The sequence below is a fragment of the Solanum dulcamara genome, chromosome 3 (assembly GCF_947179165.1).
Source record: "Solanum dulcamara chromosome 3, daSolDulc1.2, whole genome shotgun sequence".
Classification (NCBI taxonomy): domain Eukaryota; kingdom Viridiplantae; phylum Streptophyta; class Magnoliopsida; order Solanales; family Solanaceae; genus Solanum; species Solanum dulcamara.
The window spans coordinates 81,375,612-81,400,410 of NC_077239.1; the positions used below are offsets into that span (position 1 = coordinate 81,375,612).

Sequence of the window (24,799 nt, forward strand, 5' to 3'; positions counted from 1 at the left end):
AAAAATGAAAAAAAAAGAGAAAAAAAGCAGAGGAATGAACCAAAATGATCTCTTATCTTTGACTTCAGACTCAAAGTAATCCCTTTTCTTTTACATGGAACATTAATAGTCTTCCATATTTGATATATTGGAGCTTTTCTGGTCTCATTTCCAATCGTCAGTTTACTTTTTAACACCTCAGCTCTTGCGGAGATTGATTCACGTGGAGTAAACGAACTCTGATAGGTCGTGTTATAAGTGATTTTCTTTCTCCTGTGGCAATCAAGGACATGTATGATGGAGAAGGACAATGGGAAAGACTCAAAATATTTTTCAATTGTGATGGGGTTGCGCCTTGATGATGGATGAATTAACGCGACAACTCCAAGGTGAGGTGATTTGATAGGACATGACTCAATTTCGGCGTATCGAAGACATGACCTTAGATAAGAGGTTATGGAGGATACAAATTAGGCTCATGCTCTCTATGGTATTTTGCCATTGCTTCTCCACTTCGCCATTTCTTTTTCGATCTGGTTTGAATTGCTTTTACGTAAGTCGAGGGTGTATCGGAAATAATCATAGTCTTGAGAAGAATTTTAAGGATTTGGATGAGTTTTATGGACTCATCGAGCAACATCTTAATCCAAATAGGCCAAAATCGATGGAAGGAGATATTATTGATCTTTTGCTCCAATTGAAGAAAGAGAAATCAACTCCAATCGATCTTAATTTGGACAACATAAAGGCTATAATCGTGGTAATGCACTACTCTTTTTGTATCTATTTTATATGGCGGTGCTAGTAAATACTTGCTCACGTCAGCTGCTTACACCTAGCTAAACAATTCACCGGCCTTTTATTGGCTTGGTGTTAATACTCGGTCATGTGGCTAAGTGTTTTCCATGGTTATGTTTGTAGCACGATCATAATAGCATTACACATGTCATACCATTTGATGATTCTTGATTAGAAAAATATTTGAATAAAGATAAAATGAGAGATTTAAAATTATTGAATATATGAAGATATATTTTATGGCTAAAGTTTTTATCCTCCCCTTTTTCTTGTAGGATATGCTAGTTGGTGGAACGGACACTAGCGCAGCCACAATAATTTGGGCCATGACAGCCTAGATTTCGAACCCAAATGTCATGAAGAAAGTTCAAGCAGAAATTAGAGAATCAGTTGGAAAAAAGTTCATAATGAATCAGGATGATATCCAAAATCTTCCATATTTCAAAGCAGTGATAAAAGAGACACTTAGATTGTATCCTCCAGCTCCATTGTTACTAGCAAGAGAGATAATGCAAAATTCCATACTAGAAGGATATGAAATTAAGCCAAAAACTATAATTCATGTTAACTCTTGGGCTATTGCGAAGGATCCTGAAATATGGAAAAATCCAGAAGAATTTATATCTGAAAAATTCTTCAATAGCGATATGGATTTTAAGGGCCAAAATTTTGAGTTGATTCCATTTGGATCGGGCAAAAGGGTGCCCGACTGTTGCACTTGGCGTGGCAAATGTGGAACTTGTACTTTCCAATCTTCTTTACGCTTTTGATTGGGAGTTGCCTTGTGGGATGAAAAGAGAAGATATTGACATGGATGTTTTTCCTGGACTTACTATGCATAAGAAAAATGATCTTTGCCTTGTTCCTAAAAATTAAACAAGGCCAAACTCAAATATGTATGCTTTCGTTAGTAGAAAAATGATCTTTTCATTGTTCCTAGAAATTAAACAAGGCCAAACTCAAATATGTATGCTTTCGTTAGTAGTTGTTTCAGTAAATCTCCCTTGGATTCAGACTCAATGTAATCCCCTTTCTTTTACCGTGAGCAGTAATAGTCCTTCATGTTTTGATATAATGGAGCAATTTTGATCTCGTCAATTCTTAGTTGGCGATACTTCAGGTAGGTAAGCCGCGCACTTAATAGTTCAGGTATAAAATTCGAAAAAATTTAATACTGTTTTTGATCCGTCATTCTAATTAATTTATTCACCAAACAAATTATCTTCTCTTGCTAAAGGATCATCTCCCCTGTTTTCGTTGTTTTTTTTGCTGTATAGGACGAATTTTTTTAGCCTACTCCTACTCCTTTTATGTAATATATATATGTATGTATAAAGGGGACACGCCATATGACATAATTGTAATACAATAACATATTCAATGTATTTATTCCATAAGTGGCAATTTGTGGAAGATAATGTGTATGTAGACCTTACCACAAATACCCAACCCTTTTTAATATGACGTAATTGTTATTATAAAAAAAGAAGCAACTAGAATTCTTCCAATATGTAATAATAACATCCTTTTTGGGGGTAAAAAATAATACAATACTTCTATGATATATGAATATCCTTATTAGCCCCCCCAAAAGTAGTAGTTTTCTTTGATTTATTTATGTCGTGAAATTATAATTAAGTTGGTTTTTTTTTGGTCTTTAGTTCACAGTCTTCTGAGAGAAGCTTTTTGAGTACTGATACTTTTTATGATTTAAACAAATAGGCCAAACTACTCAGCAATAGCAAATATTGTTCAATACATAATCTAATAATTAAATATAAGCTTTATAATATTCGTATTGAAAAAGGCAATTGCATGATTAGTACTTATAAGAGATGGAAAGGGGGAAACATTCTTATTAATATTCGTATTCTTATTCTGAATTTTGTTCCACATGCACGAGCTAAAACTAAATGTAGTCTACATATAATTATTAGGGACAAGGCAAAGATCATTCTTCTTATGCATAGTAATTCCAGGCAAAATGTCTGTGTCGATATCTTCTATCTTCATTCCAAAAGGTAACTCCCAATCAAATGCATATAGAAGGTTTGATAGTATAAGTTCCACCATTGCAACGCCAAGCGTAATACCTGCAAAGACGAATTCAAGATTTTGAGTTATTTGAAAATATGGGTAATTCGAAACATGATAATTAAATTTCTACTTTTTCATATTTTTCATGAATAGTCTATAGTTAAAATTAAAAGTTGTGGGTTCTATTGAACGTATTGTAAAAATTTTCATTGAATACCTGGGCAACCTCTCCGTCCTGCTCCAAATGGAATCAACTCAAAATCTTGACCCTTGTAATCGATACTATTATTTAAAAATCTCTCAGGTATAAATTCTTCTGGATCTTTCCAGTACTCAGGATCTCTTGCAATAGCCCAATAGTTAACACGAACGACTGTTTTTGGTGGAATTTTATAGCCTTCTAGTATCGAATTTTCGATACTCTCTCTTGCTACTAGAACTGGAACGGGTGGATACAACCTAAATGTCTCCTTTATCACTGCTTTGAGATAAGGCATATTCTGGATATCATCTTCATTTACAATGCCTTTTTTCCTTACCCATTTTCTAATTTCCGCTTGAACTTTCTTCATGGCTTTCAGGTTCTTCATCAACGCTGTCATGGCCCAAACTACTGTAATTGCACTAGTGTCCGTCCCAGCAATAAATATATTCTACAAATTTAATAGGGAAAAGAAAAGAGATTCTCAAATCATCAGATAATTCCCAAATGAATTATACGTAAAAATTCAAACTGCTATGAGTGGATACATTTAAGTTTAATAATTACCATGAGAATTGCCTTAATACTGTCCAAAGTGAGATTGATTGGAGTTGATTGTTCTTTGCTCAATTGTAGCAAAATATCAAGAATGTCCCCTTCCATAGATTTTGGCCTATTGGGATCAACATGCTTCTCAATAAGTTCTTCATAAAACTCGTCCAAATACTTGAAATTCTTCTCAAGTCTATTTTTCATTCCAGTAAGTTTATCAATCCAACTTAACGAAGGAAAAAAGTCAGAGACAAAGAAGCTGGCCAGCATTTCTTGAGTCTCATGTAAAAGCTCATCAAATCTCCTCTTTTCATGTGCTTCTTCATCAAACCTAATACCAAAAGCAACTCTACAAATAGTTGTACTTGTTAGTGAAACCACTATATTGCTCAAATTGGTAATTTGTGAAGTGGTAGCTTGTTGAGATATTTTCTTGATCATTCTTGAAACTTCATATTCACGAATCGAACTAAAAGATTGCACTTTCTTGAGACTAAATAAATGAAGCAAACAAATTTTTCTAATTTCTCTCCAATAGTCATTATAAGGTGAAAACACTATGTCACTACAATTGTAAGACAATTTTTGCTGGCAAAGAGTAGAGGGTCTACTACAAAATGTTAAATCTTGAGTCTTCATTACTTCTTTTGCTAATTTTGCTGAAGAAACTACGACTATTGGAGTAGAACCAAGTTTCAGTGAGAAGATTTTTCCATATTTTTTGGAAAGTTTCCAAAAATAGATTTGAGGGGCTAAACTATCATATTGATGCAAATTTCCAATGATTGGCAAACCTAAAGGACCTGGTGGCAGAAAAGTATTTCTACTTATTTTGGTTTTGTGAAGAAGAAAAATGAAAATAATAGGAAGGGCTACTAAGAATAGAAAGAACATCATGATTTTGTTGTCTCCACTGCCAAATGCAACTTCAAATGTCACCTATAAATTGATCTTCAATTAAATTGCTTTTATACACACTTTTGTTTTCAATTTTAAAAAGTGATATTTGAGAATGACATCACTATTTAATCTCGAAGCTTTTTAGGTATGCAATGACATGGGATCAACATGTTATCAAAGCAAGTTCATTCATTATAACACACAAAAATAATCACGTGTATGCTGGCCCGTAAGTATACTTAATTCTTATACTAATAAATAATATGTAACCAGCATTTTCATCGGCAATCATGTATAGTAAAACACATGGTTGAACAGAGATTAATTTCATGGATAGTCATATTTATCGTACAAAAGTCACAAAATGATTTTCTATAGCAAAAAAATCACTAAAATTTACTAAGCATCACAACAATTACTATCCTATTTTCTTTACCATAGAAAAATCACTACTTTTCGTCTAAGTATCATAGAAATTGAGTGACACATTCTTTGATATTTAAGCAAAGTTAAATAACTTTTGTATAAAAAAATATTTTAGTAACCTTTCATGATACTTAAATTAAGGTGTCTGATTTGTTCATTAAAAAAAAAAAGAATTACCTAATTACACTCATTTATTTATCATATTTTTCATTATTTCCATCCATTTTGAAAAATTTCAAAAATTCCTTCTTTCATTTGGATACATTAATTCAGTAATCCGGATAAATTAATTCTGATTCATAGATTATTTCTATGTTCAATGTATCATGCTTTAAATGTTACCTCCTGATACATAAAACTCTAATTAATGTATCCAGATTACTGAATTAATGTATCCAGATTACTATGTTTTTAACGAATTTCTGTAAATTAAAAAAGGATAGAAAAAAATAATAATTAACCATCTACACTATGTAATTCCTAAAAAAATCTACTTAAAAAAATAATTTAGTCATTTTAATGTAATAAAATAAAGCTAGCTAGCCTTGAGAACTCTTATCATTAATCTTTCGCATGCATTATTATAACCCAAAGAATTGACTTGTTGAAAGACGAATCTAGAATTTTAAAATAATGGGAACACATCAAAAGCAGATACATATTTAATTAAAGCGATGTCATACAATATTGCCTCATCTGAAAATTTTACTAAACATTCAAAGAATTGATATACTTATATATAAATTAAATGACATAAAAATGATGTAGCCAGGCCTCAAACTCGGATTGCGCACCTGAGCTCAAGGACTAAAGAGCTCACTAACCAAATAACTCATTCTAGCAGATATGATTTCTTCAAAAGTATATATATTTTTTCCAAAATTAACAGATACACGCACCCGACCTTTCCACGTGAGTCCGCCCCATATGGGATTTAGCAAGAAAGGGATAAGGTTATAACACTTCTCAGCAATTTTGGATATGCATAACTCTTTGAATTTTTTAATTTATGTTCTTTAAGAATGTAGTAATTATCTTCCAAAGCATTGTAGTAATTATAATTATCTTCTTGAACTAATAATGATTCCATAATGATCATAGGAATTGATATATAGTAACAAGTCTTAAAAAATAATTTGAAGATTAAGTAATTAATACAAAAGGTACCATATGAAAAAAAATTAATTGTCTTTTTATTATATGTTAAAAGTGACAAATAAAAGTGAAAATCTATTTTTGAAATAGTTGATAAGTAAAAGTGAACAGAGGAAATATGCTATAAAAAAGATATTTATTGATATAATACATTGAAAAACTTTTAAACTAGATAGTAAATTTTATTTAGACGCTTGAATTAAACATGTATATATACGTCTTCTATATCTAGAATCATATGCAACTGCGCATAATACAGCCAAATTTGAAACGGAATGATCCGGATTTAGGATTTTAATGCAGCAAGATCAAGAAGGTTGGTTGTAGATTTATGTGACTCTAATAGCTGTTGTTTAGATATTGAATAAATTAAATAATTGTAAATATTTAATTGGAATCCAGTTATTATTGTAGATTTATAGTATTAATTTGAAGTTATTGTAAAAAATCCATAAGTTTTAAATACTAAATCCATCTATGTTAGAATTTTAGGAGCTCAAGTTTGAAATTCTATGTCACATATCATTTGGTTTAATGGGTTGAGGGGCGTGGCACCAAGCCACCAACATATTAAATCTATAGGTTCTGAATTTGAATGATGATTCTAGTGTTATATCTATGTTCAAATTAAGTATATATATAAATGAACTTCTTAATATTGTTTGAATAAAAGTTATTGAGTTTAGCTAAATTTATGTCTATATTTTTGTTGGAGTTTTACATCGGTGGGATAAGGGTCCTTGGATCTCCTTCTATGATTTTGAGCTTGTGAGCTAACTTTAGAATTTGAGTTACACCTAAGATTCATTTATTTATTATGATATTAAAGTCAGACTCATTCAAATTTATTGTTCCTGATGTTGGGCCTCCCACTTTATATACAACCCTGGGCATGCCCCACATCGGTTTGATAGGGGGTCTCCTCATAGGGTGTTTGTTAAGCCTCACGTCAATGGGATGAGGAAAATATGACCTACTTATATGGACTTGGATAATTTTTTCTCATGAGTTAACTTTCATATTGGATTAGGTCCAAAATCCATTTCTTTATATGACATCAGAGCGAAACTCATCCCAATTTATGATTTAATAGTATTTGACACTATTATATTATTCATGCACCAAATGTGCAATTTTAAGCGTGTGACGGAGAGTTAAATTTCACATCGATGGAATAAAAAAATGATCTACTTATATGAATTGGGTTAAATTCCACATTGGTGGGATACAAAAAATGAATATGTTCTTCTTATATAAATTGGAGCAACCCCACCCCTCATATTGAAATAAATTAGTATGACGATACTTATCAAGCTATATATACCTACTAAGCAAACTCTTAAAATAGATTAGACTAAAATGGATAAACATATAATCATGCATAAAATAAGAATTACTATCTATGATGTGGTGCTTAAAACATGTCTTATTTCAAAGCAAAATAAGGCATGTTTTTAGTATCATTTTCATTTACAATGCCTTGTTTCTCAATTGATTTTCTAATTTCTGCTTCAACTTTCTTTATGGCTTTTGAGTTTTTCACCAACATTGTCATGGCCCAAAGTCCCAAACTATTGTACAAAATATGTAAATTAAGAGGAAAAAGAAAAGAGATTGGAAAATCATTAGAAACTCCCAAATGAATAGATGAAGTACATGACAACCTTGGTGAATATATTACGTTTTACCTTCCTCATATTTATTTCATAGTTTCTTGTAGTAGAATGTATAATCTATATATAGCTTCTTTAATGGTTATTTGTCAAATTAACAATAAAGGCTACAAGAATTGTTACAAGAATATAAAAATAAAAAAGGTATGTGTAATATCGTAAACCACAAGAGATATTATATTATGAAGCCAAATCTGAGGGAAGTACTCTAAACTATTCCTAATAATAAATATATTGTTATATGAAGATTAATAATGAAGAGAATGTTGTATACGATTTACTTACTTTGAAAGAGTAATTTTGTCTATAAATAGTTTAATCCCCAAATTGCTAATCCACGTATTTATATTTCACATTGTATTCCACATGAAAGAATATATAAATTTTGCATAACTTAGTGTAAGTATTATTTAATACCGCCAATAAAACGATGCTTACTTTTATGTGGTGATCAATTTTTTTCATACGATCGACCAAACACCATATTAGCTTATGAAAAATTTTATGCTGAAATTGATTAATCAAAGACATGAACCAAACGACCCTTAAATCCAAAAGTCGATAGTTTTAAGTCAAAAGCTAACCCTATAAATGTTATAGAGCCTATTTGGATTGACTTAAAAGTTGATCAAACCTACTTGTAAGTCATTTTTAGCTTTTAGAGTGTTTGACAAGGTTAAAAATAACTTAAAATAAGTTTAAAATGACTTTGAAAAAGCTAAAAATCAAAAGAAGACTCTCCCTATTATTTTTTTTGACTTAAAAGTCATTTTAGTTTGACTTTTTATTTTTTAACTTAAAAGCTATTTTTTTTTCCAGCCAATCCAAACAGGCAACATTTCATTACTAGAATAAATTCATGGGGAAAAGAGACATGAACTTATACATTGGATAAATCCATAGATGGATCAATCCAAGTTCAACGAGAGATGCAAAGAACAATCCGCAAAACTTTACCAAACAATAAGGTAAATCTTCTATCATTCAAATCTAGGATTGCATGTTTATATGTATTTATGATTTCCATGTTTGATTGACTTAAATATTTTTTAATTTATTTTATCTCTCAGTTGATGGTGTTTGGTAGTTTTTATCTCAAAAGAATAATAAAGATGGTAATGTTATAACGTAATTTATCTAACGTGTTTGATATGTTATTCATTCTAGAAAGAGTAACATTGATTAAAGGTTTTTAAAATATATGTATATTTCGATCAAGTTAAAATGTCTACTTGAGAATTCTTAATTTTAATAATCGGAAATGGTTATTCACATGAGGATGAGTTAGAAACACACGTGATAGGAGATGTTTAAAAATATACAATCCGTACAAATATGAGTGTCTATTTTGCTAGGTATCAATAACTTTTTGTGTATTTCTAGTTGCCTAAACTTCAATAGTACAATTAATATATTCGGAGTTCATTTTGAGAAATTATTTTAATGAATTGATAGAATTTGGGTGATTATAAATCAACTTACTAAAAATAAAATAATTTTTTAAATTAATTATTTTTAAAAATATAAAATTATTATGTTTTAAGACAGACTAAAAGGAAATATTTCATATATAAATTGAAATAATGGAGTACTTTTGTGTTTTTTTTTTTAAAAAATAATAATATTTTCACTCCCTAATGAAACATTAAAAAAATGTCTTTTAAGATATAAGGCATTTTTTCAGAAAATTCCAAAAATGACTTTGAGTCATTGCAAATAGATCTTATAATAGTGATATGTGTACAATTGTATTATGCTAACTTTAGATTAATTAGATTAGTCTATATCCAATTTGGATAAATACGTCTTGTATATCATCATATGCTACTGCGCACGCCTAATAATTCCAATTTTGCGATGACGGATAGAGACGAATTTAAGATATGAATATAGGGACAGGTTTAGATGATCGGTCATGTATGAATTTAAGGGTGTACATGGATTGGGTTGGTTCAGATTTTTTACAAATCAAATTAAATCATTTGTGTCGGGTTATTAAATCTATAAACCAAACCAAATCAAACCAATAAAAGTCAGGTCTTTTGATATCAATTTTTCTTGGGTTTTTCTGGTTTTTTCGATTTTTTCAGATTTTTCATAGTATCTAAAAAAAAATACAGAGCAGTGCTTCTTAAAAAGAGTTCTAGTACAAAATATTAATAAGATGGAGGCAGAACACCGTTTGAACTTTATAAGATGAGCTTTTTTTATATATTATTTGGATGGGCTTCTCAAGTCCAAATCTAAATGTAAGAAAGAAAACAGAAATTATGAAAAAATTTTAAAAAATATTTATAAATTATATTTTAGTAAATATTTTTATGTATAACATAATTTAAAAGTATTATATCTATAATTGGATCGGTTTAGATTCGGTTTGAAGTCAAACCAAACCACTAGTCGGGTTTTTTTTCGATTTGGTTCGATTTGTCAGTTTAGTGCGGTTTATCGGTTTGCCCTGTACAACCCTACATGGATTTATGTGAACACATACAATAATTTTTATTCGGACCCTATTTATATAAACTGAATATTCAATTTTTTTGGTTGTATTATATATATCTTGTAGGAATATTTCATGATTTCAAATCGTACGTGGATCCACTTTTGAATGTTACCGATTCTATTGAGTCTAAAATTTTGTACCACATCTTATAATTATGATGTGGGTACAATTGTAATATCATAAAGTATAAGAGTCTAAAATTTTGTACGACATTCCATTTAATTTACTAGGATTGTAATTTATTACTTATATAACAATAACAACATACTTAGTAAAATCTCACAAATCTATTACTTATGTACGTGTTAAGTATTAATTTTCTTAACACATATATATACATGATCCAGGTCAGAGTTATTGTGTCCGGATGAATATAGAAATTATTTCTACCAAAAAAAAAACAAGAATTTAGTAACTAGATCCGCCCTGGATGACATCCAAATGCTCAGCAACAAATTTCACTTTCTCGTAGTAACATAACAACAATAACAATAAAATATTCAGTGTAATTTTATAATTGAAGTGTGAAAAGAATAGTGTATATAGACATTATACTTATCTCGTGGAGGTAGAGAGGATATTTCCCAAAGATTCACGGTTTTAAATACAACAAATCAAAATAATTATATAAAATGAAATAGACAGTAAAAAAATCTGGCCAATATATTTAATACGAAAAGCAATACCAAAAAAAGAACAGTAACTAATTTCTTTAAATAATGAGTCATAGCCCAATCAATCCAACCCTCACAAATTCTGAATTTTATATTCATTTTGTTATAATTTATTTAATTACCAAGTTACATCGTTTGTAGGCTGAATAATGATTTTTACCAAGAATTGAAGTGTCAAAATATAAAAAGTCAAACATGGGACGAAATCAAGAGGATCCAAACAGAGTATTTATACAATAAAACTATTCAGTGAAGCATGTAAGTTGACATCCATACCTTGGATACATATGATTCTGCCACTATACTTAGTCCAAATCAATTTAACTTTTTATGAATTAAATTTAAGCGAATTAAAATGAAGATCGATTAACAAATGAATGAATCATTAACCAGTACAAAACTTAAAACTTGATCATTATGTTCAATGATTAAATGGGAACAAGCTCTCATTATTGATAGTAATTTTAATCATATATAAATAGTATAATTTTTCGTCGAAGTAGGTTCGGATGAACCGCCTGATAGTAATAGTGTTAGGGATGTATACTGATTCTACTTTACATAATGTTTTGCCGTTATCTTAATATACATTGGCTTTGGGCCATGTATATTAGTTTTCCTTTCACTATTTTCATTGATGTGACTCAAGAGGATGATATTTTCGACGAAATTGTTAGATTTCAAGCCTTAATTTTCGTGGCCAATAATTTTTTGAGATCTTTACCAAAATAACCAGATAGATTTATGATTTAATTATTTTAATCGTAGATTTTACACGGTTATATACACCTAATATATATATATACAAGTAATGGGTGAACGATAATTTAGATTAGGAAAAAAAGGAAAATATATTTTTTAACTTTACGATTTAGAACAAAAAATACCCCTCATTAAAGGAAGTGGTGCACATATAACCCTTCTATTTAACAAGTGGTGCATAGTTACCCTTTTCGTTAACATATGTATATATGCATCATTTGTTAGACTGCACCACATTTTAACAAGGGATATGCAAAATTGAAAAATATATTTACCTCTTTGCCCTTTTGATTAATATCTTCTGATTTTGTTGTGTCACTTTCATGAATCGTCGTGACCTGTGTACTTATAGTGTCAAGGTTCGCATGTGTGATAATAGCTCCCACTTCATTTTCGTATTTCCATTTTGTTCAACATTATATATGGTTGTGAAATCCTCTAGCAAAAAAAAAAACAAAACATGAAAACTTCAATTACGTAAAAGGAAAGAATTCTTGGATGGGATGAAAAGCATCTACTAAATATCTAAGTCGCTCTTCAAAGTATGAAGCTATAAACAAGTACTTATAGTAAATAAGAAAGTATATTAGTAGTTAAAAAGATTTGTTACAAACGACAATAAATAAGTGTAATGTCATACATCAGAAGAGAAATTAATGTTTCAAAGTGAAACCTAAGGGGAAACTTTGGAATTGGGGAGATTAACTTAAATAGCTATTTTCGTTTTTTTTAAAAAGTAACCGTCAGATATGTAATATATGTATATTAATTAGCGACTGTAAATAGTTTTTGTTGAGCAGCAAAATGTGTAACTTTCACTGGTAATTTTCTCTAATTCCCTTTATATAAAGACACAAGAAGTGACTATACCTAGGCAATTAGACAAAAAATGATGCTCTTTCTACTCTTTCTAGCCCTTCCTATCATTCTTATTTTTCTTCTTCCTAAAGCCAAAAAGAGTGGGAAGAACAATCTGCCACCAGGTCCTATAGGCCTTCCATTCATTGGAAATTTGCATCAATTTGATAGTTTGACTCCTCATCTATATTTTTGGAAACTTTCCAAGAAATATGGAGAAATATTCTCATTGAAACTTGTTTCTACTCCAATGGTTGTAGTTTCTTCAGCAAAATTAGCAAAAGAAGTATTGAAGACACAAGATTTAGTATATTGTAGTAGACCTTCTATTCTTGGCCAACAAAAATTGTCTTACAACGGTCGTGACATAGTCTTTGCACCTTACAATGACTATTGGAGAGAAATGAGGAAAATTTGTGTGCTTCAATTATTTAGTCTCAAGAAAGTGCAATTATTTAGTCCAATTCGTGAAGATGAAGTCTCAAGAATGATCAAGAAAATATCTCAACAAGCTGCGTCTTCTCAAATTACAAATTTAAGCAATTTAATGATTTCATTAACAAGTACAATTATTTGTAGAGTTGCTTTTGGTGTTAGGTTTGATGAAGAAGCACAAGAAAGAAAGAGATTTGATTATCTTTTAGCTGAGGCTCAAGCTATGATGGCTACCTTTTTTGTGTCTGATTTTTTTCCTTCTTTAAGTTGGATTGATAAATTTACTGGATTGACAGATAGACTTGACAGAAATTTCAAAGATTTGAATGAGTTTTATGAAGATATTATTGAGAAACATCACAATCCCAACAGGCCAAAATCCATGGAAGGAGATATTGTTGATCTTTTGCTTCAATTGAAGAAACAGCAATCAATACCAATTGACCTCACTTTGGAGGATATAAAAGGACTTCTAATGGTAATTTCCCATGTCTTAAACAGACCTGTGATACACAATACATCCACATGTCCTGAAACTCCCCTCCCTTTTTATGTTGCTATTTTTTGAAATAATCTAATAGCTATTTATTTTTATTAAATTATTTGCTTATATTATTTGATAATTTCCTTGTATAGAATGTTTTAGTTGCTGGATCAGATACTAGCGCAGCTGGAGTAGTATGGGCAATGACAGCCTTGATGAAGAATCCAAAAGCCATGAAGAAAGTCCAACAAGAAATTAGAAAATCAATTGGGAACAAAGGCATTGTGAATGAGGATGATATACAAAATATGCCTTATTTCAAAGTAGTGGTAAAAGAGGTATTTAGATTATATCCACCAGTTCCACTTCTAGTGCCAAGAGAATCAATGAAAAAATCCACACTTGAAGGATATGAAATTCAGGTAGGAACTATAGTTCATGTTAACGCATGGGCAATTGCAAGGGACCCTGAAATATGGGAAAATCCAGAAGAATTTATGCCTGAGAGATTCTTGAATAGTGACATTGATTTCAAGGGACAAGACTATGAGCTAATTCCATTTGGAGCAGGAAGAAGAGGATGCCCAGGGATTGCACTTGGAGTTGCATCCATGGAACTTGCATTGTCAAATCTTCTTTATGCATTTGATTGGGAGTTGCCTCATGGGATGAAAAAAGAGGACATTGACACAAATGTTAGGTCTGGAATTACCATGCATAAGAAAAATGAACTTTGTCTTATCCCTAAAAGTTATTTTTAGATTATACTCAGATGTAAATCTAAGGCGAGTTTTTTTTTTTTTTTTAATAATAAATCATATCAACTTTAAATCTTGAAATCACGATATGCTTCTCCTTATAATTATCCCTTGAACTTATATAATCAATTTGATATAGTTAGGACTTTCTTTTAGTGATCCACTACTCTGTTTATTTGACACTATTCAATGGATCTTAGTTAAGCTGGTGTATTAATTGGTTTTATATTATAAGTATAGTTATTACAAAAGATTGTTGGCATAAGTTTTATACGAACTACGTTATGCCATTTATGATATAATTTGCGGGTTTTGAAACAGAACTAATTATGCTTCTATCGGAATTAAACAGTATAACTTGTTATACCAAGTGTGGATTTGGAATCGAACTTATGCCGAGCGATTTTTATTTGTTTGTTTTTTCGAGAATATTGTAGGTTGCTTTTTTGTTACTTAAAATTACGAATGATAAAAATTAGGGAAAATTTCATATATGACAAATCCTTTAAGCATAATAACTCCATATGAGTATAGTTTCCCTAATTACTTATAATGACAAATTTATGTTTTCCATTATACTAACGTTGTACACGAATTGAATACCGAAATATACAAACACTGCTAATTGTATAGTAAATTATACAAATATTGTACACGAATTGTATAGCAAAATATACAAACGTTATACAAAAACTGTAAATTGTATAGCGAATTATACAAACGTTATACCCACGAATTATTTGTATACCGAAATATACAAACACTGCGAATTGTATAGTGAATTATACAAACGTTGTACACGAATTGTATAGCAAAATATACAAACGATATACAAAAATTGCGAATTGTATAGCAAATTATATACAAATGTTGTACCCACGAATTATTTGTATACCAAAATATACAAACACTGCAAATTGTATAGCGAATTATACAAACGTTGTACATGAACTATATAGCGAAATATACAAATGAATTATAACAAATCTCAGCAAAATATACCCACGAATGGTAATAAAATAAAACTATACATATATGAAGTAATAAACTAGTAATGTTTGTCATCTCAGATAATTTTTCCTAAAAATTAAACACCACCCCAAAATAGGGACATTCGAGCAAATGATATGATTTACTCTAATTCCTTGTTTTGGTAGTTTTGTTCTAAAAATCTAGGTCCAATGAATCTGATTACCTATTGGACCTGGTGTAAATTTTGATGCAAATTCACAGTGAATGGCAGGCCTATAGTAACTGTAATTCTCTTAATTATACATATACAACAAGAGGAACCATATATTTGAAAAAGAAGACAGACCACATGTTACAATAACCATATATTAAGCTGATAATGTAAATCCTTAATTTAGAGGAAGTACCAATATCTCGTTTCAACCTGTCATTCTTCTAAGGTTCTGCTGATCAGTTGTATACTCAAATTTTCCAGTAAACAAAACGACCACAATTGATTCCAGTTACACGGGGATCGATCCATGCTCCATTGCCTCTTGGACAATCCTTGACACGAAGTTTCTGAAATTTGAAATCTTATTGCGCTTGAGTGAATTAAGGAGAAAAATCAGTAAGAAAATTAGGATGAGAGAGAGACACTATTTATATAATTGGGGAAAACGAAAAAATATGGTAGTATACGAATCCGGAAGTGGTTTACTAGTAAATAGGAAGAAAGGTTAGTGGCGAGCAATAACTTTTTACAATTATAGCTATGATAAATAATTAAGTAGTATATTCAAAAGGACTTTGACCATTAGAAGTCATTATCCCTAGAAGATATTTGTTCATTCACGCTATATTAGCCTTTGGGTAATGCTATCTAATCTATGCCTGACAAATGTTTTGAAATGTGTAAAATATTGATTGCTAGAACACAAATATCATTTTCATCTTAATATGTATATTTATGTACAAATAGAGACATTTCAATTGAGTATTATTTGGTGAAGTTGGACAACAAAATGATACTCTTTCTACTCTGTCTAGCCTTTCCTATCCTTCTTATTTTTCTTCTTCCTAATGCCACAAAGAGTGGAAGAAACAATCTGCCACCTGGTCCTATAGGCCTCCCATTCATTGGAAATTTGCATCAATATGATAGTTTAGCCCCTCATGTCTATTTTTGGAAACTTTCCAAGAAATATGGAAAAATCTTCTCATTGAAACTAGGTTCTACTCCAATAGTTGTAATTTCTTCAACAAAATTGGCAAAAGAAGTACTCAAGACACAAGATTTAGTATTTTGTAGTAGACCTTCTCTGCTTGGTCAACAAAAATTGGCTTACAATGGACATGATATTGGCTTTGCACCTTACAATGATCATTGGAGGGAAAGGCGAAAAATATGTGTTCTTCATCTATTTAGTCTCAAGAAAGTGCAATCTTTTAGTCCAATTCGCGAAGATGAAGTCTCACGAATGATGAAGAAAATATCTCAACAAGCTGCTAATTCTCAAATCACCAATTTGAGCAATTTAATGGTTTCACTTACTAGTACAATTATTTGTAGAGTTGCTTTTGGTGTTAGGTTTGATGAAGAAGGACATGAAAGGAAGAGATTCGATTATCTTTTACCTGAAGCTCAAGCTATGTCCGTCAGCTTTTTTGTGTCTGATTTTTTTCCTTCTTTAAGTCGGATTGATAAACTTACTGGATTGACAGATAGACTTGAGAAAATTTTCAATGATTTGGATGAGTTTTACGAAGAACTCATTGAGCAGCATCAGAATCCCAATAGGCCAAAATCCATGGAAGGAGATATTCTTGATCTTTTGCTACAACTGAAGAAAGAGCAATCAACTCCAACTGATCTCACTTTGGATGATATCAAAGGAATACTCATGGTAATTCTCCCTGTCTTTAACCTACCTACTTCTACATTACATGTGTACGTCTAGATAAACATAGAGGTGAAAAAATGGACTAGTTGGATTAAATATGGATGGCTCAGCATGAGTTATTGATCCAACCCATTCAAAATTAGTTCTAAGTCAAAATGAGTTAGGTTAAGGTAGGTCAAATGACGGGTCATAATTTAATACGGCCCAACATGATTGATTAATTTTGCCACATATCTAATACATAGAACAAATTTTTGTGTAGAATGTGTTCGTTGCTGGATCAGACCCTAGCGCGGCTGCAGTAGAATGGGCAATGACGGCCTTGATAAAGAATCCAAAAGCCATGAAGAAAGTGCAAGAAGAAATAAGAAAAACAATTGGGAACAAAGGCATTGTGAATGAAGATGATATCCAAAACATGCCTTATTTCAAAGCAGTGATAAAAGAGACATTAAGATTATATCCACCAGCTCCACTCTTAATACCAAGAGAAACAATGAAAAAATCCACACTAGAAGGGTATGAAATTCAGCCAGGAACTATTATTCAGGTGAACCCATGGGCAATTGCGCGAGATCCTGAAATATGGGAAAATCCAGAAAAATTTATGCCTGAAAGATTCTTGAATAACGATATTGATTTCAAGGGCCAAGATTTTGAGTTGATTCCATTTGGAGCAGGTCGAAGAAGTTGCCCAGGGATTACACTTGGGGTTACATCCATGGAACTTGCATTATCAAATCTTCTTTATGCATTTGATTGGGAATTACCTTATGGGATGAAAAAAGAGGACATTGACACAGATGTTAGGCCTGGAACCACCATGCATAAGAAAAATGATCTTTGTCTTGTCCCTAAACAATATTTCTAAATTACACTCCAAACAATAATATGATTTTCGACTCGAATTATGTATACATATCAAGTTGATTTCAGCCTTCGCCTCTTTTGGTATATTAGAATTTTCTTTTAGTTCTCTAGTACTGCTCTGTTTGTTTCATAGATAAAAGATGACGTGACCCAAACTTTGAATAATGAAATGAATATAAATCTTAAAAGGTTGCAAGGATAATATTATTTTGTAAGGTGAAATTGTTATGCCTTAATTTCGAGATGTCTTACTGAATAGAATATAATATATATATATATATATATATATATATATATATATATATATATATATATATATTTAGTGTAATTCCATGAGAAACGTACCCAACGAGTTTCAAACTAGAAACCTCAACGTGTAGAGTGAGGTTCAGGACCATCATGCCACTAGCTGAGTAAGGATGGAAGCAAAAAGAATTTACTATTTCTTTCCAAGGAGGACAAATTGTTTTTTCATTTTTTTGGGTAGGATTCTACTTTTCATATTGTTTCCCTTATAGAATAAGATTTTTCCCTTTCCTTTGTTTTTGTTATTTCCTCTGTCAATTCGAATAAGAAAATAAGATGATGCATTTCTATATACATTTCCACTTACTGTAAATTTTCTTAAAATGTTAATACTACTTTTCTTAATATCCATTTCTGTTATATTAGTTTATAAAATATTAAAAATTAAAGATTCATGCTTACACCTAGCGCCTCAAATCTTACGCCTCGCATTGTATTAGGTAAAGCGACCAATCTCGCACTCGCGCCTCTTAAAATACTGATTAATCCTATTTAAATTCTATTTTATTAGTTTCATTAGTTAGTTTATTATCAATTATTCCGCTGGCATAGAACCCAAATCATATCAATATTTAACCTTCAATTAATTGAAATGCAACTCTAATTTAATTTCTATGCTCGTGAATCTTTTCAAATTTATTGATTCGTATATCATCACATCATTTAGTTACCTGTGTTTTATATTAAGATTTGTATTGTTACTTTATATTTAACGGAAATATAACTCTAGAAAATAGTTTAAATGTAACATTTTCAATATAAAAGAAACAAAAACACACAAGTCAATTAATAAAAATAGAATATACTTAAATCATTTCTTACAAGTATCAAGATATAGCAGTTATCCATAATTGAGGATTAGGTGCGCCATTTTCCCTACAAGATATTTATTCAGTCAAAGATGTTGAAATTGTGCATAATATTGATTGCTAGCTAGCTGAGGACAGCCATATTTTATGAAAAATAACAAAGGTGCCTAATTTTATGAGAAAAATCAAAATTGCCAACTGTGAAAAGAGGTCACTAAGCTTCTATTTTGGGACAATCTGAGTTTTCTATTTCACCTCCCATGACTTGTACAACAACAATAATTCGGTGAAATCTCATAATATGGGGTCTGAAAAGGGTAAAGTGTATGTAGACCTTACTTCTATCAAAATAAGATGGTTGTTTTCGAAAGACCCTTGGCTCAATAAAAGCATAAAAGCATAAAAAGAGGATAGATAAGACATATATGAGAGATCAAATAACGAAAGTGACAGAGATAAAACAGAATAATCAAAGTATAGAAAGTAATAAATAATAACAGAAATCAGAACATAAGAAATTATAGTGCACTGATGCGCCTATTAATAAAAAGGAATAACGGGATTGTGTACTAGTCTTCTATCCTAATATGGGTCTTTCACCCCCTCTTATTTAAGATCATGTCATCGATAAGTTGTAACTGTGCTATGTCCTATCTAATCACCTTCCATGATACAATTTTTTTTTTTTTGAAGATTTCTTGTTTCAACCTTAAAAAATATCCAGGAAAAAAGATGAGTGGTTTGTAGAGGAAGAAATTAACAAGTTGCATGGAAAAGATAATTACTTCCATTATTCCACCACAAATATTTGGTCCCACTTCACTTTCACATTTTCCACTTTATAAGTATATTATATGATTAGGATTGAGGTTGAAATCCTTTTTTCTATTATTCAATGGTTAGCTAAGACCATGTCACATCATTTATATAGAATCAATGGCTGATATTTAATTGATACTAAAATACAAATATTAGGAATTCACTATATCAGTTTCTCTTTCCTATCTCAATTATGTTAGAAATTGGATGTCCTCTTACACGAGGGATCCACCCATTTGGAAGATAGTGGACAAATCATAGCTTGGCAAATTGTCCATATTTTTTTAGTATATTGTATATTTTTGCTATCTATAAAAAACCAATTTTGACAACAAAATGAACCTAGAAAAAAAATATACAGAAAGAAAATATTTAAATGGCAATAACTCTACTTTTGCTCTCTTTTTTTTCTCTTATTCTCTTTTCTCTTATTCTCTCCGCTTTATTTTGCTTATTTTACAACAAATTAGACATTTTTAATTCAATTTTTTAAAAATAAGTTATGTGTGATTTTCATTCATCTATTAAATAGTTAAGTAAATCAAATTAAATATATTGTTTTTTTTAATTATACGCATTCATCTTAATAAACTATAAAACCTCAGTAATTTTTTACTTGAAGTTGACGCATATAATTAAAAGAAATACAATATTTTATATAGTTAACTTAACTACTTAATAGACAAATGAAAAATACGTGTAATTTTTTTTTCGAAATATCTAATTGAAATATTTTATTATGAATTAGAAATGATAAGTGAAACAAAGCTCAGTTGAAGTGTCTAAATGAAATATTTTGACAAATTTTAAAAATTAATTATATATTAAGCCTTTTTCTTACTTACCAAAGTAACCAAATAATAAAAAGTAAGTAAGAAATAATTTATTTTCAAGATTGAAAATATTCAATTTCTCTTCCTATCAAACACACCCATATTGTTTGTAAGTTAGCATAAATGAATAGAAGCCGTTGGATTACATATATAAATAATCTGGTCAATGATAAGTGATTTTACAGATGCAATGTCCATTTCGACGTCGGGCGAATTTATAGGGTATTTGTAATTTTTTATATTATTAATTTAATATAACATGTTAATTGACGTATAAAAATATTATTTAATTGTGAATGAACAAGATATTGAAAACTGTTTGTAGCATGTCGTCTATTTTATTTTTCAAGTATATACGGTTCCTATTGTTATGCATAATAATTACTTACTGCTTCATCCGTTTCAATTTGTTTAACATATAAATTATCTTGGCATGAAATTTAAGAAAATAAAGGAGATTTTTAAATTTTGTGGTGTTAAATTAAAAATATATAAATATTTTTTAATTTTGTGGTCTTAAACATGTCATATGAAAAGTTAAGATGAAAAAGTTGTTAAAAAAATGATCTTTTTTTTAAACGATTTTTTTTTAAAAAAAAAGTAGATCGAACAAGTTGAAATGAAGGAAGTATTTTTAGGTGTCGTGATAGTCTAAAATTCTTTTAAATATGTTATGATTGATCAAAAAAGAAAAGTTTAACCCAATAATCCATATTATTATTATATATATGTATGAACATGATTTCAAGTGACTTAATATTATTTTGTGCAGTTGGACAACAAAATGATGCTCTTTCTAGTCTCTGTAGCCTTTCCAATTTTGCTTATTTTTCTTCTTCATAAAGCTAAAAAGAGTGGGAAAAGAAATCTGCCACCAGGTCCTATAGGCCTTCCATTTATTGGAAATTTGCATCAATATGATAGTTTGACTCCTCATCTATATTTTTGGAAACTTTCCAAAAAATATGGGAAAATCTTTTCATTGAAACTTGGTTCTGCCACTATGGTTGTAGTTTCTTCAGCAAAATTAGCAAAAGAAGTATTGAAGACACAAGATTTAATATTTTGTAGTAGACCTTCTCTTCTTGGCCAGCAAAAATTGTCTTACAATGGTCATGATATTGCCTTTGCACCTTATAATGACTATTGGAGAGAAATGAGAAAAATTTGTGTGCTTCAATTATTTAGTCTCAAGAAAGTGCAATTATTTAGTCCAATTCGTGAAGATGAAGTCTCGAGAATGATCAAAAAAATATCTCAACAAGCTGCGTCTTCTCAAATTACAAATTTAAGCAATTTAATGATTTCATTAACAAGTACAATTATTTGTAGAGTTGCTTTTGGTGTTAGGTTTGATGAAGAAGCACATGAAAGAAAGAGATTTGATTATCTTTTAGCTGAGGCTCAAGCTATGATGGCTACCTTTTTTGTGTCTGATTTTTTTCCTTCTTTAAGTTGGATCGATAAATTTACTGGATTGACAGATAGACTTGACAGAAATTTCAAGGATTTGAATGAGTTTTATGAAGAACTCATTGAACAGCATCACAATCCCAATAGGCCAAAATCCATGGAAGGAGATATTGTTGATCTATTGCTTCAATTGAAGAAAGAGCAATCTACACCAATTGATCTCACTTTGGAGGACATAAAAGGACTTCTAATGGTAATTTCCCATGTCTTGAATCTACCTACTAGTACATGCGCTTGCACACACATTTATATATATATATATATATATATATATATATATATATATATATATATATATATATATATATATATATATATATACACGCATGTATATGTGACAAATATATGAGCGGGTTGGATCAAACATCGTCCAAAATTTATTTAAATCAAAATGGATTGAAATTGGAAAAATGAGGGGTCATAATTTAGTATGCCCAACATGACAACCTCCCATCCTTTTATATTTTGCTTTCTAATAAAAAGTTGAAAACTAATTTATTCTTCTTAAATTGTTAGCCTAAATTCATTCAAATTTTATAAATCTCAATCTTCAAATTTGATTATGTATGTATGTATGAGGTAGGATTGTAATTATATGACCCGTCTTGTTACACTAATTGAGCATTTTAACCCAATAGTTTCACTTTCACACTAGACGACATAGTGGATTAGATCGAGAAAATTACAAACATCTTCCACAATCCAACTGAAATAAGAAAAGCCTTAGTAATGAGGATTTGGAATAACGTACATTGATTAATCAAAGAAAAATTTAACAACAAAAAGGAAGATCGATTCTTGGGATCCTTCCTACAGCCATGACATTTTGAATTTAACCTGTTAAGTCAAGTTAATAAACGGATCAATCCACAACCTGTATAAATTTAGTTGGGCGATATTAATAAAAGATGGATATTAATTTTATCACCTCTAATATGTAGCATAAATGTGTCCATTGTATTGACAATTTTTATTTTCTTCCCAATTTTTTTGTAGAATGTGTTAGTTGCTGGATCAGACACTAGTGCAGCTGTAGTAGTATGGGCAATGACAGCCTTGATGAAGAATCCAAAAACCATGAAGAAAGTCCAACAAGAAATTAGAAAATCAATTGGGACCAAAGGCATTGTGAATGAAGATGATATCCCAAATATGTTTTATCTCAAAGCAGTAATAAAAGAGACATTTAGATTATATCCACCAGATCCACTATTAATACCAAGGGAATCAATGAAAAAATCCACACTAGAAGGGTATGAAATTCAGTCAGGAACTATAGTACATATTAATGCATGGGCAATTGCAAGGGATCCTGAACTATGGGAAAATCCAAAAGAATTTATACCTGAGAGATTCTTGAATAGCGATATTGATTTCAAGAAAGAAGACTATGAGTTAATTCCATTTGGAGCAGGTCGAAGAGGTTGCCCGGGGATCACACTTGGGATTACAGCCATAGAACTTGCATTATCAAATCTTCTTTATGCATTTGATTGGGAGTTACCTTGTGGATTGAAAAAAGAAGACATTGACACAAATGTTAGGCATGGAATCACCATGCATAAGAAAAATGATCTTTGCCTTATCCCTAAAACATATTTCTAAATACACTTCAACAATGATTTAGGGCGAGTTATCTTTGTTTTCGACTCGAATTATGTGTACATATTTTAAATATTGTGAATTAATATAATAAAATCGTCCTCATTTCACCTTCTTCACTTTTGATGTATTAATATTATAAATGTAGAACGAAAAAGTTTCATATCGGTAGATAGTTAATGAGATGATAAATTTTTATCTTTATACCTTTGCCTCGTTCTTGTCATTTTTAAGGTTGATTGGTTTCACATATTAATTATTATCTTAGACGTCGAGATGTTAATATATATATATATATATATATCTTAAATTGCTATCGTATTAATTTGATTAGTCAATTTATTTTCAATTTCTCTGCTTGTAAAGAACCCAATTGTATCAAATATTAAACTTTCAATAAACGTAAATGTACACTATTGAATTATATACCATATATCATTTTTAGCTATGTGTTATATTAAGATAGTATAAAAAAGAATGAAAAACATAGATGTAACATTAACCGAAAGTAATATAATATACCTAATCATATATCACAAATATTAAAATTAGATGTTACTGATACTCCCGCCATTTTATTTTATTTCCTTTTTTTCTCATACTACCCTTTATATTAAATAATATAAAATAGTAATAATTAAATTTAAAGTTACGAAACATCATTAATATGAAACGAAGAGGGTAAATACATCTCTAATTAAATATTTCTTAAAAGATATGTCAGATCAATAAAGTTCAAATAATATGAAACGGAAAAAGTAATTGAGTACCCAAGATGCTATTATCCCTACAAGAAATTTATTCATTCAGCCTATATATAGTCTTTGGCTAATGCTATCTAAGTTATGGTGCCAAATATCTTGAAAGTGTGCAAAATATTGATTGCTAGGGTTCATAGGTCATTTTCACGCTTCTATTTTTGGGCCTATAATTTTTCTCTGTCACTTTATGACTTACATGCATGAATGGCAGAGAAAAGATTTTCAGGAATTCAAAATATGAAAAAATAAATATATGAACTCTAGCCTCAAGC

General features: G+C 30.1%; 4 protein-coding genes, 1 long non-coding RNA gene and 1 pseudogene across 6 annotated transcripts; 4 read left to right on the forward strand and 2 right to left on the reverse strand.

Annotated features, from left to right (window-relative positions):
* Nucleotides 1-28: 28 nt before the first annotated feature.
* Nucleotides 29-1,797, forward strand: LOC129883325 (5-OH-xanthotoxin synthase-like; annotated as a pseudogene).
* Nucleotides 1,798-2,635: 838 nt separating this feature from the next.
* Nucleotides 2,636-4,465, reverse strand: LOC129881935 (6,7,8-trihydroxycoumarin synthase-like). Its single transcript, XM_055956048.1, has 3 exons — nucleotides 3,584-4,465; nucleotides 3,032-3,467; nucleotides 2,636-2,870 (listed from the first exon to the last, which is right to left on the reverse strand). The coding sequence occupies exons 1-3, from the start codon at nucleotides 4,463-4,465 to the stop codon at nucleotides 2,698-2,700; spliced, it is 1,491 nt and encodes a 496-aa protein (XP_055812023.1). The 3' UTR covers nucleotides 2,636-2,697.
* Nucleotides 4,466-12,553: 8,088 nt separating this feature from the next.
* On the forward strand, nucleotides 12,554-14,225 carry LOC129881936 (6,7,8-trihydroxycoumarin synthase-like). The gene is made up of 2 exons (XM_055956049.1): nucleotides 12,554-13,435; nucleotides 13,594-14,225. Exons 1-2 carry the CDS (start codon nucleotides 12,554-12,556, stop codon nucleotides 14,200-14,202), a joined length of 1,491 nt encoding a protein of 496 aa, XP_055812024.1. The 3' UTR covers nucleotides 14,203-14,225.
* A 1,872-nt stretch (nucleotides 14,226-16,097) lies between these two features.
* LOC129883326 (6,7,8-trihydroxycoumarin synthase-like) lies at nucleotides 16,098-18,037 on the forward strand. Its single transcript, XM_055957974.1, has 2 exons — nucleotides 16,098-17,057; nucleotides 17,317-18,037. Exons 1-2 carry the CDS (start codon nucleotides 16,176-16,178, stop codon nucleotides 17,923-17,925), a joined length of 1,491 nt encoding a protein of 496 aa, XP_055813949.1. The 5' UTR covers nucleotides 16,098-16,175; the 3' UTR covers nucleotides 17,926-18,037.
* A 3,385-nt stretch (nucleotides 18,038-21,422) lies between these two features.
* On the forward strand, nucleotides 21,423-23,885 carry LOC129883327 (6,7,8-trihydroxycoumarin synthase-like). Its single transcript, XM_055957975.1, has 2 exons — nucleotides 21,423-22,357; nucleotides 23,161-23,885. Exons 1-2 carry the CDS (start codon nucleotides 21,476-21,478, stop codon nucleotides 23,767-23,769), a joined length of 1,491 nt encoding a protein of 496 aa, XP_055813950.1. The 5' UTR covers nucleotides 21,423-21,475; the 3' UTR covers nucleotides 23,770-23,885.
* Nucleotides 22,901-23,598, reverse strand: LOC129883328 (uncharacterized). 2 transcript variants are annotated; one of them, XR_008765901.1, is made up of 3 exons: nucleotides 23,510-23,598; nucleotides 23,093-23,219; nucleotides 22,901-23,001 (listed from the first exon to the last, which is right to left on the reverse strand). It is a non-coding gene; the product is annotated as an uncharacterized LOC129883328 (long non-coding RNA). The 2 variants fall into 2 exon arrangements; XR_008765900.1 differs by having other exon boundaries at nucleotides 22,901-23,219.
* Nucleotides 23,886-24,799: the final 914 nt, after the last annotated feature.

Excerpts from the sequence above, each read along its gene's own strand:
- LOC129881935 (XM_055956048.1), bottom strand. The coding sequence starts at position 4,465 with ATGATGTTCTTTCTATTCTTAGTAGCCCTTCCTATTATTTTCATTTTT. Across the intron at positions 3,468-3,583 it reads GTATTAAGGCAATTCTCATG|AATATATTTATTGCTGGGAC; the intron begins GTAATTATTAAA and ends TTAAATTTGTAG. Across the intron at positions 2,871-3,031 it reads AGGACGGAGAGGTTGCCCAG|GTATTACGCTTGGCGTTGCA; the intron begins GTATTCAATGAA and ends TCGTCTTTGCAG.
- LOC129881936 (XM_055956049.1), top strand. The coding sequence starts at position 12,554 with ATGATGCTCTTTCTACTCTTTCTAGCCCTTCCTATCATTCTTATTTTT. Across the intron at positions 13,436-13,593 it reads ATATAAAAGGACTTCTAATG|AATGTTTTAGTTGCTGGATC; the intron begins GTAATTTCCCAT and ends TTCCTTGTATAG.
- LOC129883326 (XM_055957974.1), top strand. The coding sequence starts at position 16,176 with ATGATACTCTTTCTACTCTGTCTAGCCTTTCCTATCCTTCTTATTTTT. Across the intron at positions 17,058-17,316 it reads ATATCAAAGGAATACTCATG|AATGTGTTCGTTGCTGGATC; the intron begins GTAATTCTCCCT and ends ATTTTTGTGTAG.
- LOC129883327 (XM_055957975.1), top strand. The coding sequence starts at position 21,476 with ATGATGCTCTTTCTAGTCTCTGTAGCCTTTCCAATTTTGCTTATTTTT. Across the intron at positions 22,358-23,160 it reads ACATAAAAGGACTTCTAATG|AATGTGTTAGTTGCTGGATC; the intron begins GTAATTTCCCAT and ends ATTTTTTTGTAG.